Source organism: Corylus avellana, chromosome ca9 (genome assembly GCF_901000735.1).
Source record: "Corylus avellana chromosome ca9, CavTom2PMs-1.0".
Lineage (NCBI taxonomy): Eukaryota > Viridiplantae > Streptophyta > Magnoliopsida > Fagales > Betulaceae > Corylus > Corylus avellana.
In genome coordinates, this window is record NC_081549.1 from 7,155,682 (window position 1) to 7,174,370 (window position 18,689).

At 35.0% G+C, this 18,689-nt stretch overlaps 1 protein-coding gene across 1 annotated transcript; it reads right to left on the reverse strand.

Annotated features, from left to right (window-relative positions):
* Nucleotides 1-6,357, reverse strand: LOC132191296 (calcium-dependent protein kinase 20). The gene is made up of 7 exons (XM_059606245.1): nucleotides 4,724-6,357; nucleotides 3,465-3,608; nucleotides 3,213-3,365; nucleotides 1,453-1,568; nucleotides 1,033-1,200; nucleotides 442-666; nucleotides 1-360 (listed from the first exon to the last, which is right to left on the reverse strand). Exons 1-7 carry the CDS (start codon nucleotides 5,595-5,597, stop codon nucleotides 247-249), a joined length of 1,794 nt encoding a protein of 597 aa, XP_059462228.1. The 5' UTR covers nucleotides 5,598-6,357; the 3' UTR covers nucleotides 1-246.
* Nucleotides 6,358-18,689: the final 12,332 nt, after the last annotated feature.

Genomic DNA, 18,689 nt, shown 5'->3' on the forward strand with positions numbered 1-18,689 from the left:
AAAATCAAACTATTCCAATATAATATATTAATCAACTGGAAACTGAAAAGGAAAATACAAGAAGAAAACACTATAATAAATGAGCAAAAGACTCACCCTCTCCCACTCTGAAGCCCCAAGGCTGGCTGATCTTTACAACACTATGCGCTTCAAATTTTGTTAAGCTATGAAAGAGCAAAATATTAGCTAGAGATTATATATTAACCATGCGCCGATTCTTTTTGGTGATTCGTCATTCGGCCGGGATCAGATATTAACTCTTAAATGTTTTGCAATGCTCATGTTATTTTGTATGCCTTTCTTTCCAAAACCAGTGTCTTGCATCATAGCCACGAACTCACTGTAATCAATGCGCCCATCCTGCAAAGAATGCAACAAGTAAATCACAGAGAACTATGAACGTAAACTAAATTTGTACAAGCACATGCATGCAATTCATACATTATCCTGGTCGACTTCACGTATTATATCTTCTAGGTGAACATCTTCCAAGCCAAACTGGTCACAGGCCTGTTGTAGTTCATCTGGAGTGATGTATCCACTCCCATCTTTGTCAAAGTATGAAAAGGCTGCAAACAAATGATCCTCCCTCTGAACCTGGTTTAGATGGAGCATTGCTGCTATGAACTCGCCATAGTCTATGGTACCACTGTTGTCAATATCTGCCTGATTTTTTTTGAAGAAGAGAACAGTTAATTTCATCAAACAAATTAAAATAGAAGACATGATACTTAAACTACTATGAACTTCAGTGAGTACTAAAAGCAAAAACAAAGAAGCATTCTATGTGCGTATGATTAAGCTTGGTCTTAGTAATCCAAATACTAATTCAAGCCCACCTAGGACATTTATGCTAATTTTGGCCATTAACAGCTACAATAACTCAATTTGAACAGAGTAAGGAACTGTGATCGATGCTTTCCAACCCTGGCAACAACTGGTTGTTTAACTACAGACACCTGGGGGTGGGGGGCAGTCATGGTCTACATGGGCACCGAAAACTCTCAATGTGTATATCAAAATAGTGCTTACTGCTTGCATTAGTCCACTAATCTCAGAATCCTTGAGAATAGCTCCCACTCTTTCCAAACCGTTTTTCAGTTCCTCAAGGGTGATTTGTCCACTGTTATCTGTGTCTATCATCTTGAACATTTCTTTCAGACCTGCAATTTCCTCTTCAGACAGACTTTCAGCAATGACCTACAAAATAAATTGAAATCATATCATACCTTAAAAAGATATAACAGATGATGTTGAAAAGCTCACAGTACAAATGTTGAGATGCAATGAACAGCCATAAATATTTATAAGTTGTTTCTTTTTTATTTATCAACCATTGGCAAATATATATATACGCACTTTTGCAGTACTATATGAAACAACGTTCCAACATTCCCACGTCTGACATGTGCTATCCCTAAATTTTAGGGCTGAAGGATAAAAAGTACTCACTCTGATGACTATTTTCTTGAGCTTGTTCATGGCAGAGAATTGCTTCAAGCGACTAAGAACAGCAGAATCAAGAGGCATATCAGGAGCAGCACCATCGACCTGAACCCATGGGTGGCCTGCAGAGGAACAAAAGCATGTATTAAGAGGGCAGACATATAGTTTAAATAATTAACTGATGTTACCAGCAGATCTTCGACTTATACTTTTCTCTTTCGAAATATTATTTATTGCTAGACAAATAAGTTTATCATATATCCTAAGACAATATATTTAGAATATGTTAGGTTGGCCTTTTGATTAATACTTTTTTTACCCCCTATATTTTGGAAAATATAAAATTTGTGAGCCACCTTCCTACCATGAGCTATCCAAGCCAGAACAGATGTAACTTAGGAGGGCAAGGATTCTGTTACAGTATATGGGCTACTTATTAACTACAGTAAGTTCTTGCATACACTTCTTAACACCCAGGTGGTTCATTACTTCAACCTTATTTTAGAAGATACTAGAAAGATAAGAGTGGAAAAAGGCTAAAGCTTAAGGTTCAAATGCTGACGGTATCATTCATCATGCCCCACTAAGTTCCACAAGGAGATGTAGTACGATGGCTATCAACTCTTTCACCATTTCTTCATTACAAATTAAAAGCATATCCTGAAAGCATTACAAAGACTTTTTGTTTCTAGAATATAGAATAGTAGGAAATGGGCAGAGAAAGATCTTGAAAGAGAAAATGGCTGACGTATGTGCTGTCTGCTGCTGTCTTGCAATGTGACATTCAACAAGAAAACAAAAATCAACAATTGATCTTGAGAAGCAAAATACCATTTAAAAAAAAAAAAAAAAACCCGCTTTAAAAGCACATTCGTTCCCCCAGATAAAGAAGGGGGGGAGGGTAAGGTCACAGCCTCACGGTTTCAATCCCTTACTGATGCGTGAGTGTTGTCCACCTATAAAGAAATTATTTAAAAGATTTGGCCAGTTCCCCTATATCCATACTCAAGTGTGCAATTCTCTCTCTCTCTCTCTCTATATATATATATATATGAATCCTTTCTCCCTAATTTATCAGGCTCCTTGAAGAAAGCATGTCGACGCACTAATTTTCATGATTCTTTACACAACCAATTTAACTCCATGCCTTACTTTTATTATTTTAATGCCTTGTACTACAATACCCATCACTTTCTCCCCACTCAGATCAAGCTTTCTCATCAGCAAAACCATTACACAAGTTACAAATATGTGTCTGAAGCACTTGAAGTTTATTAATTTTTGTATCTCCAATCATAAAATCTCTTGTGGCTGCTATCGACAGTGACAATTGAAACATTTTTTTTTTTCTTTTGGATAGGTAATAATACCGATACAAATAAGCCTTCCCTAAATAAGCATCAATTAAGCCAAAGACTTCCTACAATCCCATGTTGCCAACCAGAACTCTGTAACAACATGATGATGGCATGGGCACCCTTGGGCCACAACATCATAATTTTTCTATTTTCAGTCTAAAGATACATTTACTAAATTACTCAAGACAGATGCATGTTTGCTGCTACTTTGCAACAAAAACAACAATATAATATATCCAAGGTACTCAAATAGCATATCCAAAATAATACCATACAGCATAGCTGCATCATTAATTTAATATGACGAGCTACTAATTAGGCATGTCTAACAAAGTAACAAACAGTTTGATAATTACGACCAAGGATAACATAATAAAAAGATCAAGTTATTGAGACATTTATACTCACGAAGAACTTCAGGAGCTGTAAGCCGCTTTTTTGGATCTCTTACAAGCATTCTTCGAACCAGATCCTTTGCACTTTCTGATATACTAGGCCATGGTTCTGATACAAAGTCAAGTTCGCCTTTTAGGACTTGCTCAAAAATTCCTTGCTCCGATTCTGATAAATAACATAACATAGAGAACCGAGAAATTAGATGTAATTGACCTATTTAAACGCACATCATGAGGAGAAAGCTTTAAAACATGAGATTCTCACCATCCCAGAACGGAGGGACACCACTAAGTAAGATGTAAATTATCACCCCTGCACTCCAAACATCACATTCTGGACCATAATGCTTCCGCAACACTTCTGGGGCCACATAATAAGGGCTTCCAACAACATCCGTGAAAGTTTCACCTGTGAGAATGCATTAAATTATCTAGATCAGACATAGACAATGACTAAATCTAAAGGAGTGAGGAGGAAAAGCAATGAATGTAAACTATGTTCAAATTAAACACAACCAATTGTTGAGACTATACGAGCTACCGCCAAATATATCACTTTCAAAGGGGAATATTGACAACATAAGACATACTAACATGCAAATAGGAAATAGGAAATCAAAATATCATTTGGCATGGTCAACTAATTGAGAAATGGAGTAAATTTCTATTTTATAGATCAATATCCATCCATTCTACAGGCTAAGCTAAGATGGCAGCATAAATAGAAACCTTATAAAACAACAAGTCTACATGTCATACGTTTGAAAAAGTTCCCCCAACCCCCAAAAAAAACCCTCGCATTCACAACCTGACCATCGAGGCAACATTTTAACTTTTTTTTTTTTGGATGAATGAGCTTCTTTTACTAAACAACAAACATCAAACACTCAAGCAAATTAGATCCCATCTGCTGAACAAGACCACATTTGCAGAGTTACAACTCTAATCCACACTCTCCATCTAAACGACCTCCTACTACAAACTCTATAAGACAGTAATATACAACAGCAACATTTAAACTTGCTTACATATCAGTATAAATTCTAATCATTAAATGGTTTGCAGCATGTACTTACTATTTTTTTAACTATTTCATGCCAAAATGGGATTTTAAGTTACTTCCGCATGCACAGTATAATTATGCAAAGTCAGATCGACATAAAAAATATTTTTTTGATCAATTACTTGAATTATGAAGACAATAGGCAGATAGTCATGAAAGTCACCTTGACATATGCAAATTTAAAGAAGAGAATTTACCAATAAAGAAAAGTGCAAACATAAACTTCACAATACATTCATACACTAGCTGTTCGTGCATCAGAGTATAGATCTTTGCTTCCTATATGCATGACAGTTGGGCCAAGCAACAATCAATAGTACGAGATAGCTCTGAATTCTGAATTTGATACTATAAGTTTTTTTTTTTTTTTGATAACATAGGAGATCTTTACTCAGATTAATTGCAAAAATTTGATACTATAGTTACTAACACAAGCATAATATAACCAACCAAGAATATACCTGGCCGAAAGAACACCGAAAGCCCAAAGTCAATTGTTTTAAGTGGCGACTCCTCTTCCTGGTCGACAAAGAGAAAATTCTCTGGCTTCAAGTCCCGATGCATAACACCCAAAGAATGGCACGCTTCCACAACACTAACTATAATCCTTGCAAGCTCGGCCGCTTTTCTCTCCGTATAATGCCCCCTCTGTATAATCCTATCAAAAAGTTCCCCACCAGCACAAAGTTCCATAACAACATGAACCGCAACAGCATCCTCATAAGCACCCACGATTTGTATCACATGGGGATGACCCGCCAAGTGGTGCATTATCTGAATCTCCCTCCTAACATCCTCCACATCCTCTTGCGTGGTCAGTTTCCTCTTGGCGATAGATTTACAAGCAAACTCTTTGTTGGATCCTTTCTCTAAGCACAGAAACGTCGTCCCAAACTGCCCTTGTCCAAGCTTCCGCCCCAATGTATACTTCTCCTTCAAATTCTCTGTTTTCCTCCCCAACACCGATTCCATTTGAAGCCCCGCACTTGACAACCTCTTTATATGGGTGGGTTTCTTGGGTTTCCCAGCATTCTCAGCCTTAATCCCCTCCTCTTTCACCTCCGGCTTAATGGGTTTTTCGGGTTCTTTGGGTTCAACTTGCTCATTGGCAGCAATCTTCACCGGCTCAGGCGGTGTGCTCTGAACTGGCATTGGAGGATCGGAAACTTTGGGAGCATTTGAACCTTCAGGGGAATCCGCATTGCTTTTGGTGCTCATTTCGGCACTGGGTGGGGGAAGCTGGGCCTCCGGTGGCCGGCTTCGCCAAACCGCTTCACTAACAGATTGGAAGAATCCATTAGCACTAAGATTTGGACCTACACATGTGTTCCCCATCAAAATATGCTAATTGATATTCCTCTTCTGAATCCCCAACATCCTAATAGATCAGATCAATCAACGCTAAGAGCATTCAAAAAGCTCCAGCTGCGTGTGTGATTGCTCGGATCAGAGACCTCGAACAAAACCCTAATCCTAACTCTAACTCAACCCCTTTTTTTTCTTTTTCGCTCCTAAAGGCATGCACTTTGGAAAACCTAATTGCACCCACCCTAAGCTAATCCTCCTTCGAAATCAAACTCGTAGATTCTCGAAATTTTCAAGAATTCAATACAATTTCCACAAATAATTACAAGAATTGCTAAATGAAATGAGATGCCAGGGAAAAAGTGCCGTAGATCTCGAATTTCAAAGAATAAGGAGAAAATCTACAAGAAAAGAATGATAATTACAACAAAATGGCCAGGCAGAAGAATGAAAATAATGAAAAATAGTACAAAATAGATAGTAGAGTTTGAGATTAAAAAATGGAAAGAAAAGAAAAAGGGGGAGGGGGGGTTATCGTAAATGAATGGTGAAAAATGAGGAAATGGGAGAGAAAGGGAAAGCAAATGTAGGAAATGGGCCTGTTTAGATTGCGAGCGGCGAGCAGAGTCGTCGTGAAGAAGAAGAAAAAGGTCTGACCAAACGATCAGAGGCTCCGGGATTTTCTTCGTTCAAAAATGGAGGAGACGCCATGTCCAGGTTTGTTTAGCTAGGGAGACAGAGAGAGAGAGAGAGAGGGGGGGAGAAATTGACGCTACAAAAAATCCACACGATAATCATTTCATGTCCCTTTTTTTCTAGTAAAACATATAATCTATGATTGTCATTTCTATAATGTATGTTCAAAATAATAATCAAAGATCCATTGAAAAAACTAAAATTTATAGACTTAATTATGTAAAAATAATAATTATAGAGTTAATTGGAAAAATTGGACCCCCGTTGAGTAATTTAATTTTAATACGAACCATAAACTTAAAAAAGATAATTACGAGAATAACTTCTATAAAATAAATAAAGGTTTTCTTCTAACCTTTTTACTTTTACTCATATTATTTTCTAAGATAATATTTTAATAATTATGTGCTTATTTGCTTATGATTAAAAAGATCTGATAACTATGGAAGGCGTGTATGATTAAAAACACATTATCGGGTACTATATAATAATAATAAATAATATAAAATTTAAAGAAAAAGTGATATTTTGTCTTTTCAAATTTTAAAAAATAGTATATACTTTTTTTTAGGGTTAGCAAAATAGGTATCAGCCAAATAAACAGGTATCAATTTATCCTATGCATGTAACTATTCTTTATAATGCATCGATGAATTTTATTGTAAAAATACATGCATAGGATAAACGGATCGTAAATGGGTCATGTCAGATACCTGTTTTGTCAGTCTTGTCTAAGGTAATTGTAAGAGAAAAACATTTGCTTTCAATCATGCTTAGCTTTAAGTGACAACGGATCAAAATTTAGATAAATATACATATTTAAAAAAAGAGAAATGCTTCAGTACAATATAATGCACACATTTGACCCATTTTTAGTGACGTGACAGATGGACAATCACATGAAAGGGAGGATCGAAATTTGAAATTTGAATTTCAATCTTCTCTCTTTCACTAAATATGGGCCAAATGTGGGCATTATATTGCATTGTAGCATATCTCTTAAAAAAAAATTAAAAGTCATAATTTTATGCTTAATTGTTTATTTTGAGTCATTATATGTTGATGTACCTAATTATCAAGGGCCTTTTGGGCTCAACTACCAAAAACCTGTTAAGACCCCCTACCCCCCTAAGTAGAAGCCCCCCAAGTTGAAGATAGGAAGCATTGATTGTTCATTGGGCCCACACAATTTGAAAGGGCCAACTGAGTGGCCCATAATCCTCAGCCTGATACGTACTATGCCTTAGCTTATATATGTTGTATTTCAAGATAATGTATGATATTATTATTGTGCCACGTCAAATAATCTCATTGGTATTCTTATTTTATTTTTTATTTTTTTAAGGGAAAATCAATCTGATTTCATTAATATTGGTCAAGAGCATAAAAGCTCTTAGAATCACATAACATACAGTTTTGCAAGATTATAGCCGAAGCTAAAAGATTATACGTCAAAAAATCGAAAACATAACAGATCTTACAATGAAAAACTAATCTATAACGTCAATTATTCGCTATCCCAACCGATCTTCAGATTATAGAACAGATCTGCTAATGTAGACTCCTTCCGAGAGCATAGAAAGCTATTTCCCAGGTATGAGCAAAATACTCACACTCAAACCATTCCCCTCTCGACCTGAAAGTCAGAAGTATTATTCACGTCATCAGCCCAACGACTAGAATCATAAAATAAAAACAGCAACAACAACAACAAACAAAAACAAAAACTCCTACAAGCAACAGTGGAGAAGCATGGCATCGTAGACATCCATTCAAAAGATACGCATTGGCTAAAGAAAATGATCAGATCTAATGTTGAAGATACTAGATCTGGATCTAAATCTAAATCTAAAGCAATCCGCCAGAAGCGGAGACTGGTGGAGCCTACAAAGAAGACGCCGAACACTGCTACCATAAGAGGGGAAGAGTGTAGATCTAGATCTAAATCTTCCCTCCTCCCATCGGTATTCTTATTGGGAAATGCTACAATGCAATAAATTTTCCACAATTGGCACATCTAATTCCTAGGTGGCAAAGGGCACATAGCCATTTGCAATTTTTTATTTTTTAATTTTAAAATTAAATTTAGAATATAAAAAGATTAATAAAAAAAATCAAAAAATAAAAATGGGTGGCCCGCCACCCCCCAGTGAAGCCACCCCTTTTATTTTCTGATTTTTTTATTAATCTTGATTTTAATTTTAAAATTTTAAAAACTTAAATAATAAAAAATTACAAATGGCCATGTGTCTTTTACCACCTAGGAATTAGATGGGCCAATTGTGGGAAATTTATTGGATTGTAGCATTTCTCATTCTTATTAGTGGTTTAATTAACCATCGTTGCAACCACAAAATAGCAAGAGCTCAATTTTGGTACGGACAGAAATTTCCTTTAAACCAATTTGGAGAAAACATTCTTAAACTCATTTAAAATAGTGCTAAGAGTCTATAAACATTTAAAAAACACATTAAATTTAAGTACTTCCCATAATCTCTTGCCCAATTGAGAAAAAGGCAATTTATAAATAAAAATGAAGCAACTCCTCGTGTACGATCCATTCACTCATTCTCTGTTTTCTCTTAATTCATTTTTTCTACAACATTTTTTTTTTACTAACTTAAGCATCGAAGGTTTCTCCATTGGCACACTCAACATGCCTCATTGCTTACTTTTCACAGTTTCACCTATTTCACAGGCATTTTTCACTAAGTATTTAACTATGTGGTCAACTGTATCAACAATTTGGAGCATGTCAATGGGAAACGATTGATTTGTAATTTCCTTCAACAAAGGACTCATGCCGAACACTAGGTCAGAAAGTGTCTAGGGTGATGATGTCGGTACTTCTAATCAGCCCAACCCTCAAGAACAACGACTTATGACTCTCAAAACTCAGTTGTTGCAACTTTCTCAGAACATAAGTCTTGTCTTACAACAAACCTCAAAATGATACAACACTTTTCAGTGGCAAAATTCAGAACCACCACATCATAGCTGCAAGAACCACCCCCAGCTTAGGAAGGAAAAGCCAATGAGGTAGACCGTACCACGAAAGCAGCACCAAAAACTAAGGGCCTAAGGCCAGCAATTTAGGTTGGCATGTTGGGTACCGGTCCACTCACTTGAGCTGCCAACTCATTAAGGGTCAACCATAACATAACTTAACGGGTGACTTGACATGAATCGATTGCTTGACCTGTTTAATAAATGGATCATGTTGGATTAACATGACCTAACCCATTTAATAAACAAGTTGTATTTGACCGTTTTGACCCAAACACAACATGTTCAACTTGTTTCGACTTATATTTATTATATAAATTATAGGAAAAATTTCACTTAACCTCTTGAACTTTCATCACTTTTGAAATTATCATCCAAAGTTTTAAAACTCTCAAATTAGTGTATCAAATTTCCAATTTTTTGCTATATCACCATCCCGTTAGCATTTTCTATTAAATCCAATCAAAATTTCAAAAATACTCATATTTTTTATTATAAAAAATAAAATAAAAAATTGCAAAGATGCGATTATTATGCATACCCTAAAATTATTATCCACGTATGCAAATAGTAATTTTTACAATCCACGTCTACATCCAAGTCCAAGTCCACGTACGTATCAAAGCAGTGATCATATATCTTGAGACTTGGTCCTTGAGAGCTGAGACCAAGTTATAATTAAGGGACATTGGTTTTTGCTATGTCAAAGCAATTATATATCCAGGGACTTGGCCCTTGGAAGCCGACGATCACAAAGTTTTCTGTTTTAAGGTAGACTGAAGAGACCAAGTTAATTTGCCAAAAAAACTGATGCTTTTGTAGGCGTTGAAACACCTCTATATTCATCAAACAAATCTGAATTAATTAAGGACTCCAAATTATATATAATACACAAAAGAACCAAGTCACAGTTTCATGGAATTGTTATGAAAAAATCAACGTTTCTGGTATTTCAGTTGATGATAAACTCCAGGCCTTAATTAATTTGATACGATGATTCAGTTATTATATATAGTATGTTTAAGAAACATATATACTAAGTAGATTCTAGATTCATCAATCTAGAAGAAAACGAAACCTTATATATACAGAAGAAGGAAAAAAAAACTGCACCCCATGGAGTGACTTTGACTTGGACTCACTTTGTCTTATTATCATTTCTGATTTAATTAATTGCTCAACTGCCACCGTAGAACGATTCTTTCTGGAAGAATTAAGCTGCAGCCGGCAAAGGTCTACTGAATCAGCAGCCAATAAGAAAGCAACAAAGACCAAGTCAAAGCAGAGGATATAAATAGAGAAATATGTGGGTTTCGTAAAGATTAAGCCACAAATCGATCAATTAACTAATATGAGCTCGCAAACAAGAAAGCAGCTGCAGGGTCCAAGGCCTGCGCATCTTACAGTGAGCCAGGGCTCCAGAAAGATCACCAAAAAGCCGCCAGTTATAATATATTTGCAGTCTCCCAAGGTTGTCCACGTCAGACCTGAGGAATTTATGAGCACAGTTCAACGGCTAACTGGGAATCAAGCGCCAAGCAGTAGTACTACTATTGGTGTTGCAGAGGAAATGGTTGCCGCTGCTGCTGCAGAGGAAACCATGGGAATGGGAATTGTGTCGAGCGAGGAGCAACAGAGGTGGATTGACTTTGAGGCAGCTGGTTCAGCTTTCGGAATGCCTGATGATGTTCCAATGCTTTCCGACTTTGCTGCTCATCCTGGCTCCTATGAGAACAGAGATTTTCGCTGAATGGTGACTCCATTAATGTAGAGACAATACTGATCAACAAATTTGATTTAATTTGTATACTATAAATGTTTTCTTTTTTTTTTGGGGTTGTGGGGAGGGCATGCACTCTCCATAATTCAACCTAATTATAGATCGAGTTCTTTGAACTCTAATACCTTTTCATGATTAAGGGTCTACTGATATTACTTAATGATTAGAGATTTTTACTACAAGATTTTTACTAACCGATGCGGCAATTTATGGGTCACTAGTCATATCAGTAACTAAACAATTAAATTTACTGTTAGAATTGGTGGCTCATATTCTCTCATGCATAGAAAATAATATTGGAATACTAGTGCCATGAATCATTAATAGTAAAATATAGCCACATTTTCTGTAGACATAGGCATATTACTGAATCATATAAATCGATCTATATCTCGATTTTTTCTTTTCGATTTTATATTATTCATTATTGTTGTGCACGGTAACAACATTTACTTACTAAATTTTGTTAATTTTTTTCACGTTAAAATACTGCCATGAAAATTTGTAAAAACTGCAATACTTCAAATATTTTCCTAATCAATTTATATAAAACCCACAAGCATTAACCTATAACGATATCGCATGCTTGCTTCGTTGTTTAGACAATAGAGATGGAGGTATCTGGGGTCGAGAGGAGGCAAATGCCCTGCCAGTCGATAACCGTCTTCTTTCCGGTTTTTCCCACCCTTAGAAAACAAAATACCCCCAAATTGGCTAATTATTTGAACCATATCCGTCGTATAAAAGTGGCGAAATTGTCAAAGAGCAGGTGAAGTTGTCAACGTTTGTATAGTTCTTCTCACAAGCCTCACAACCAAACGACAAGTTTTATATATATATGACAAAAAGTCAAGGCTGGTCAACGCAAATTCAAACAAAACGCATGGTGTCATGTCCTAGTACGTATTAATGTTCTCCAAAGCTTAACCTTAAAGACAAACCGATTTCTTTATTATTATTATTAAAGATAATAAAAAAAATTATATTATTTTTCCCCTCTATAATCTATAATTAGACCTACTAGTAAAAAAAAAAATGTGCCACTGACCAGTGAAAAACATGAGAATTTTGTAGAACCCACGATTTGCGGCCTCTAACAATTACTCATACTGATGTAGGATGAAAAATAAAGAATTGAGACTTTTAGTTTTACTTGTAATGTAATGATGGAATTGGCCAAAATCAATCAAATTAATTAGGATTAGGGTTGTTGTCAGTCTATTTAAATGTTCTTTTATAATAGTTTTTACTTCAATGGAAAATTATAATTTTTGAGTGAAATACTTTTGTAAGAGATGAGATTTCTCTATGTGAGGTGCGACTCCTCTTTGGTAGTGAGACTTTGCCAAGCACTCCTTCCCCACCACCATTTGCTATCTAGGTTCAAATTTTTGGTAAAGACGTGACAGGTGGACCAATGAGCTATCCATCGGTATATATCTGCAATAACTCCGAGAATCGATAATTTGACTTTGCCAAGCACTCCTTCCCCACCACCATTTGCTGTCTAGGTTCAAATTCTTGGTAAAGACGTGACAGGTGGACCAATGAGCTATATATATTCTGACAGGTTATAGGGAGTAATTCTATATGGTCTACTTGTGTCTTATTAAGAATGATATGACTATTAAAATTATTATTTGATCAAAATTCAATAATGATCAATTACAAGCTCAATAATGCTTTTAATAGCAACATCATTCTTAATATGACACAAGTATGACACAAGTAGGTCATCTAGAATTATTCGGTTATAGGGCAAAGTCTCAATATCAATCGGATATAATTGTCCGAGGCTCATCCCACAATTCTTAATTTTAAGGGGAAACTTCACTTACCCCCCCATATACTTTCGTGCTTTTTGCAGACACCTCCTCATTGTTCAAAAACTCTCATTTTGGTGTATCAAACTTTCGTTTCGTTCCAAATACCCTCCTACCGTTAGCTTTTGCAGTTAAATCAAACAGTAGATTTAGTAAAAGACCTTTCTACCCCTAAATTTTTTTAAAATTCCAAATTTACCCTTATTTATAAATAAAAAATTATTATTATAACTATTATATTAAAAAATAAAAATAAAAAATGAAAAAGTGACCCATCGGGGGTCACTTGGGTCACAAGCTAGTGACCCCCGGTGGGTCTTGACCCACCAGCGGGTCACAAGTGACCCCCGGTCACTATATATATATATATATATAATAATAATATGACCCGTGGGTCACAATACGGGTGGGTTGAATCCACCGGTAAACCCACGGGTCATAATTTTTTTTAAAAAAAAATTATTTTTTAATAAAAAATAAGGGCAAGATTGGAATTTCACACCCTTCCGTTAGGATTTCACAGAAAATCCTAACGGAAGGAGCAAAGTGAAAGGAAACGAAAGTTAGATACATCAAAGTGAGAGTTTTTAAATAATGGGGGGTGTCTGCAAAAAGCGCGAAAGTATAGGGGGGTAAGTGAAGTTTCCCCTAATTTTAATTACCGAATTGTGAATCATATGATATGTTTATTTGAAATTTCCTAATTTTTGTTTGGTTGTTGAGAAAACTGAGAAATAAACAACGAAATAGTGAATTTTGTGCTTATAATCGTTAGCTAGAGATTATTGGAATAGAGAAATTTCACTCAAATAAGTGAAATCGACACTAATTAACAATATAACTTTTTGTTAATTTGTCTACACTTTCTTACCAGCCAAACAAACCTGCAGTTAACGAAACCACTATTTAAAAACTCTAGAAGGTCTTGATCTCATGAACAAATAATTCAAATCTGGATATATATATATATATATATATGCTACGTCAATGTGAAAGAAGAAAAGGAAAGAAGAAAAAAAGAAAGCATGCAGCTAACGTCAATGTGAAAGAAGAAAAGGAAAGAAGAAAAAAAGAAGGCATGCAGCTAAAGGTCTCGTTTGCTAGCTCATGCTGTCATGCACATGCATGGAGTCATATATGGACAACTTGATCTTGAGGATTTTTTTTGTCGGTTGTTATTATGTTTCCTCCTAGTTTTTTAATTGTTTGAAATGGTTGGAATTTTTGTTGGAGATTTTTTTATATGTTGATGGTTTTACCGACTGTGGATTGCTTGCAAAATAATAAGAGCATTAAAGGGTTTCAGCCTTGGCCGGAGACTCTTCGATGCTTAAGTTAGATAGCACTTTTATGTGAAATCAAAATATAGCATGAGCTTAGATCCTTTTTGAAGGATTTGATCGACCCCTTTTATCGAGTTTTATATAACTGTTCTCTCCATATTCCACCTTCAGGTAATTGATAGATCATTAGTTATTCACATTCAGATAATGGTTGAAAGATAATGAAAGGTGGCTGAGTTATTGTAGAATTTTACTGTGGCTGCAGCCTTATCTCTACGTGACTACTTGAGTGGAACCATAGTAGATTTTATTCCCAACATACATTTTATAATTCCTTAAATCATTTTATTTAATAAATCTATAGAGAACCGGTTTGATTTTCGATTAAAATTCAGTCAGATAATCCACCTAATAAAGCAACATTTGGTACAGGGGGTTAATTTGACTAGCTAACGTACTCCCTCGTTGGTTGGACAAGGCTATATTTTTATTTTATAATTTTGATTTTTACTTGATTGTCGGTGGCAAGTAAATCAAATTATTATTATTATTATTATTATTATTATTATTATTATTATTTTTCGTGGAGCCCGTGGAGTTAACAATTGACACCAAATCCTTCAAGAAGGATCGGCCGAAAACTCCAAATTCCCTTAGAATTCTGGGCTTCCAGAGATTGGCACATGAGGCGCGCAAGTAGTTAAAAAAAATAAAAAATTAACCACTTAAAATATACCATGTCAACTAATATAAAATGAGTGTGATAAATAGATATGAATAGCATAACATAGCTCTTTATAACTATGTGATGGATGAGCTTAAGGGGAAAGTATATATATATATATATATATATATATATATATATATATTGCAAGTGATCAGTGTATTTATTTAACTATCAAAGTTAATCAGAGAATAATGTTAGATTTGATTAAAATTATTTATTTTGGGTACTTTAAATAATTATGAATGAATTTTTTAATCCAAAATTTTAAAGTGGATTGATTGGAAAGATTACATCTTTTATTTCAATTCAAAATTTAGGAGGGAACCCAAAACTTAGAAGTGTACGTATATATGGATGGAGGAAAATTTGTCACACTTTGCCTAGAAATATTGAAGTCAACACACGTGTTAAAACGACCATAAGCCAGACGTCCCAAAACAGCCAGGTCAATAAAGATATTGACGTGGTAAAAAGTACATGTTACAAATTATTTTCTAACGTGCCATTGTTTGCCACGTCACAAATTTCTGACGTGTCAAACATTGGCACGTCAAAAAATTCCCAGTTTTGACACCCTAATTTTTAACCTTTGACACTCGTTAGAAATTGATAGTCAAGAAAATGGTAATTTTTTATAGTGTAGGGTAATTTTTTGTAGTGATCACTTGAGTGGTAAAGAAGGCGGCTAGCTGCCTATCGCGCGGGGATAAGCAATAGTGCTTGTGTAATGCGCACAGGCATAAAAAAGGGCTTAATTTGGGCCCTATACCTAATTGTTTCAGATTATTAATTAATCAAGGTTAATCAATCCGTTGGAGGGTGTTAAATGGCTCATTTAGGTGGCTATTAAGTGGGATAAAACCGTTACAATTTGTGACCATTAGATCAAATCAATTTGGATCGTTGAGATGAGTTCCTCACCACATTGAAGCTTGTGTACATTTTGGATGACAATTTGAAGGCATTTTTCGATCCTACTCTAGAATAAAGTGTTGAACTAATTAATGTATTAGCATGATTTTCTGCATTGACATGTGACATTTTACTTTTTACCTACGTCAAAAGAGAGTTCATATTATCTACCATGTTTACTAGGGTTAATTACAACTCACTAAGTCTTTGACTTAGCGTTTTGTGTGTTTCAGCTGTAAAATATCTTTATTTGACAGAGAACATCAGATATGGTGCATGGGGATATTTCTTGAGAATTTATCTATCTTTGGCTTGATTGGCGTTCTAGACTTATTATGCATATTTGACATTATGACTTTGTTTGTATTTATTATTTGATGACTTAGACTTGATATTCGATCTGTGACCACATCAATTACTTGATAGATGAGGAGTTGAGATGTTCTAAATGACAGTATATATTAAGCTCAGGAAGCTTCAGAAGTACTTAATTGAAATACTGTATTCTAGAACATCACAAGAAATTATAATCAAAAAAATTAAAAAGAAACTGATATATATATATATGGAAGCAGAAAATAAATGACCGTATACAAGACATGCAAGATCAGTAAACCCACAAAACATTAGAACCAAATTGGACATGAAGGCACATAATTAATTACTACAAAATAGGAAATGATCATTTGAAAAGAGAAACACATATACATGCCAAAGCAAAAAAGACCCTTTATGTTGTATTACAGATCCTTAATTAAGATTCAAGATTGATATATAACTAAAACGGTGCTCTTCAGTCTTCATGCATGTCATGTAGTTGGTGATGAAAAAGACTTATGCATTAAATATATACCGGAGAGGGCTGAAGTTCAATCAACCGAACAGACTAGACCAATCCAACCGGGTCAAAACCAGTCAAGACTTTCCGGCCAGGGCCGACGGAAGACTTGGTCAACCTCAAATCAGTCAAAGGTTTATGGTGATGATCAGATGGAAGTTGAGGAGATGTAGGGACACTTCATATCCCACTTGTTTGACATAATTAATGATGACAAGGCATGACATGTAGAATAAACTTGGCGGTGCCATGCATCATGCATCATGCATGCATGTCAAGGCGATCATATCATATATGCCAGAATTCGAGTCAACTCGTTTAGTTAATACTATAAAACTTAACTGATCGCGATAGGGTTTTTGTGGACGGGGTCGTACTTGTGTATCCGGAATTTGAATTAATAAAATATGCAGGAAAAAACTTCTTAGAGAAAACCTTAATTCTGAACTGATCCAGTCAAGAAATAGGCGCATTTTCATTGTACTGTTTATAAGATCTGTGTTCTTTTTTTATTTTTTATGTTTTCACAATTGATTTTGTCAAATAATAACATATTAATCAGAAGAACTTTGTCAATATCCATTGTTTCCAACGTTTCTGGAAGATTAACTTGATATGAAAAAGAATAGTTTGAATCGAATCGAAAGTAAAACAATATAAACTGACTTCTTGATATCAAGAAAGTCAAACATTAATTCTGGAACTTATGGTTGACAATATCATAGATATATATATAGTTAATTAATATTTCTGTAGATTTCTTCTAAAGCAAAAACCTAATACAGAAGAAAAAATTTGCCTCTGTGAAATGACTTTGACTTTGACTGACCCTGTCGTACTATCCACTGCAGATTAATTGTTCAACTGCAAATATTGAGAATTTTCTTTCTAGACAAACAGCCGGCTAATGACTTAATTAATATTATATGACTAAATCAGCCCTCATTAAATAAACAAACAAAAAAGAAATACTAATTCAAAGCAGGCCAAAATAGATTTTCTTTGTTTTATATATTTTGTTTCTTCTAACCAAACTCCACTCAAACCCACCAATATAAATACATGTGCTGCAAACATTCAAGCTCAACCACACTGCAGAGAAAGAAAAGATAATCATATATATATTTATAATATGAGCTTCCAAACAAGAAAGCCGCTGCAGGGTCCAAGGCCTGCGCCTCTTATGGTGGGCAAAAGCTCCACAAAGATCATCAAAAACCGGCCGTTTCCGGCCGGACGGAGCCGTTCTCCGGTGATAATATATTTGGAGTCTCCCAAGGTTATTCATGTGAGACCTGAGGAATTTATGGATACAGTGCAACGGCTCACAGGGAATATTCAAGCACCAATATGTATTCCCTCTTCGTCTCCTTCCTCTTGTGCAATGGTGGCTGATGAAAGCATGGGGATCATGGGAGTCTCAAGCGAGGAGGAGCAACAAAAGTTTTACAGTAGGGTTCGTAGAATATGGTGCTGATCATCATAGATATTATTGTCTGGCAAATTTGATTATTTATATGAAGGGGGAATTGTTGTTTTTGTTTAATACTTTTGCAGACAGATTTCTATTAAGTATGACTTGCTATAAATTTTCTTTCGTTTTTGGTAAGAAAAAGACTAGAATTTTGTAAATCCACCAATTTCATTTACCTAACTTTGCTAACATATAGTTGATGTATTGGGATTTTCACTAAGCATGATAAAATTGAATCAAATTGAATTCCTGAACTCAAAAACAATTTTAACAAAGGTTAATTATCTAACTTCAAATCAAAATTTCTCTATATATTAGAGGTGATGTTGTTTAAATGAAAATTTTCAAATTAACCATACCCCGGAGAGAGAGAGAGAGAGAGAGAGAGTCGGAAGGAAAAAAGAGTAACGCACTAATGCTACATGCTATACTCTCATTTTACTGTATCGACTAATGTAGCAATGCTTATGATGTGCTCTTAGATCAACTTCTATATTAAAAAAAAAAACAAAAAAAAGCTGATAAACAATACGACATGAGATGGTAGTTAATGAGTATTTAAAATTACACAAGAAAAAAAAAA

Bases quoted from the DNA above. Each gene is read 5' to 3' on its own strand.
- LOC132191296 (XM_059606245.1), bottom strand. From the start codon at position 5,597: ATGGGGAACACATGTGTAGGTCCAAATCTTAGTGCTAATGGATTCTTC. The intron at 3,366-3,464 runs GTGAGAATCTCA...GTTATTTATCAG, and splicing joins TGTCCCTCCGTTCTGGGATG to AATCGGAGCAAGGAATTTTT. The intron at 667-1,032 runs GTAAGCACTATT...AAAAAAAATCAG, and splicing joins TTAGTGGACTAATGCAAGCA to GCAGATATTGACAACAGTGG.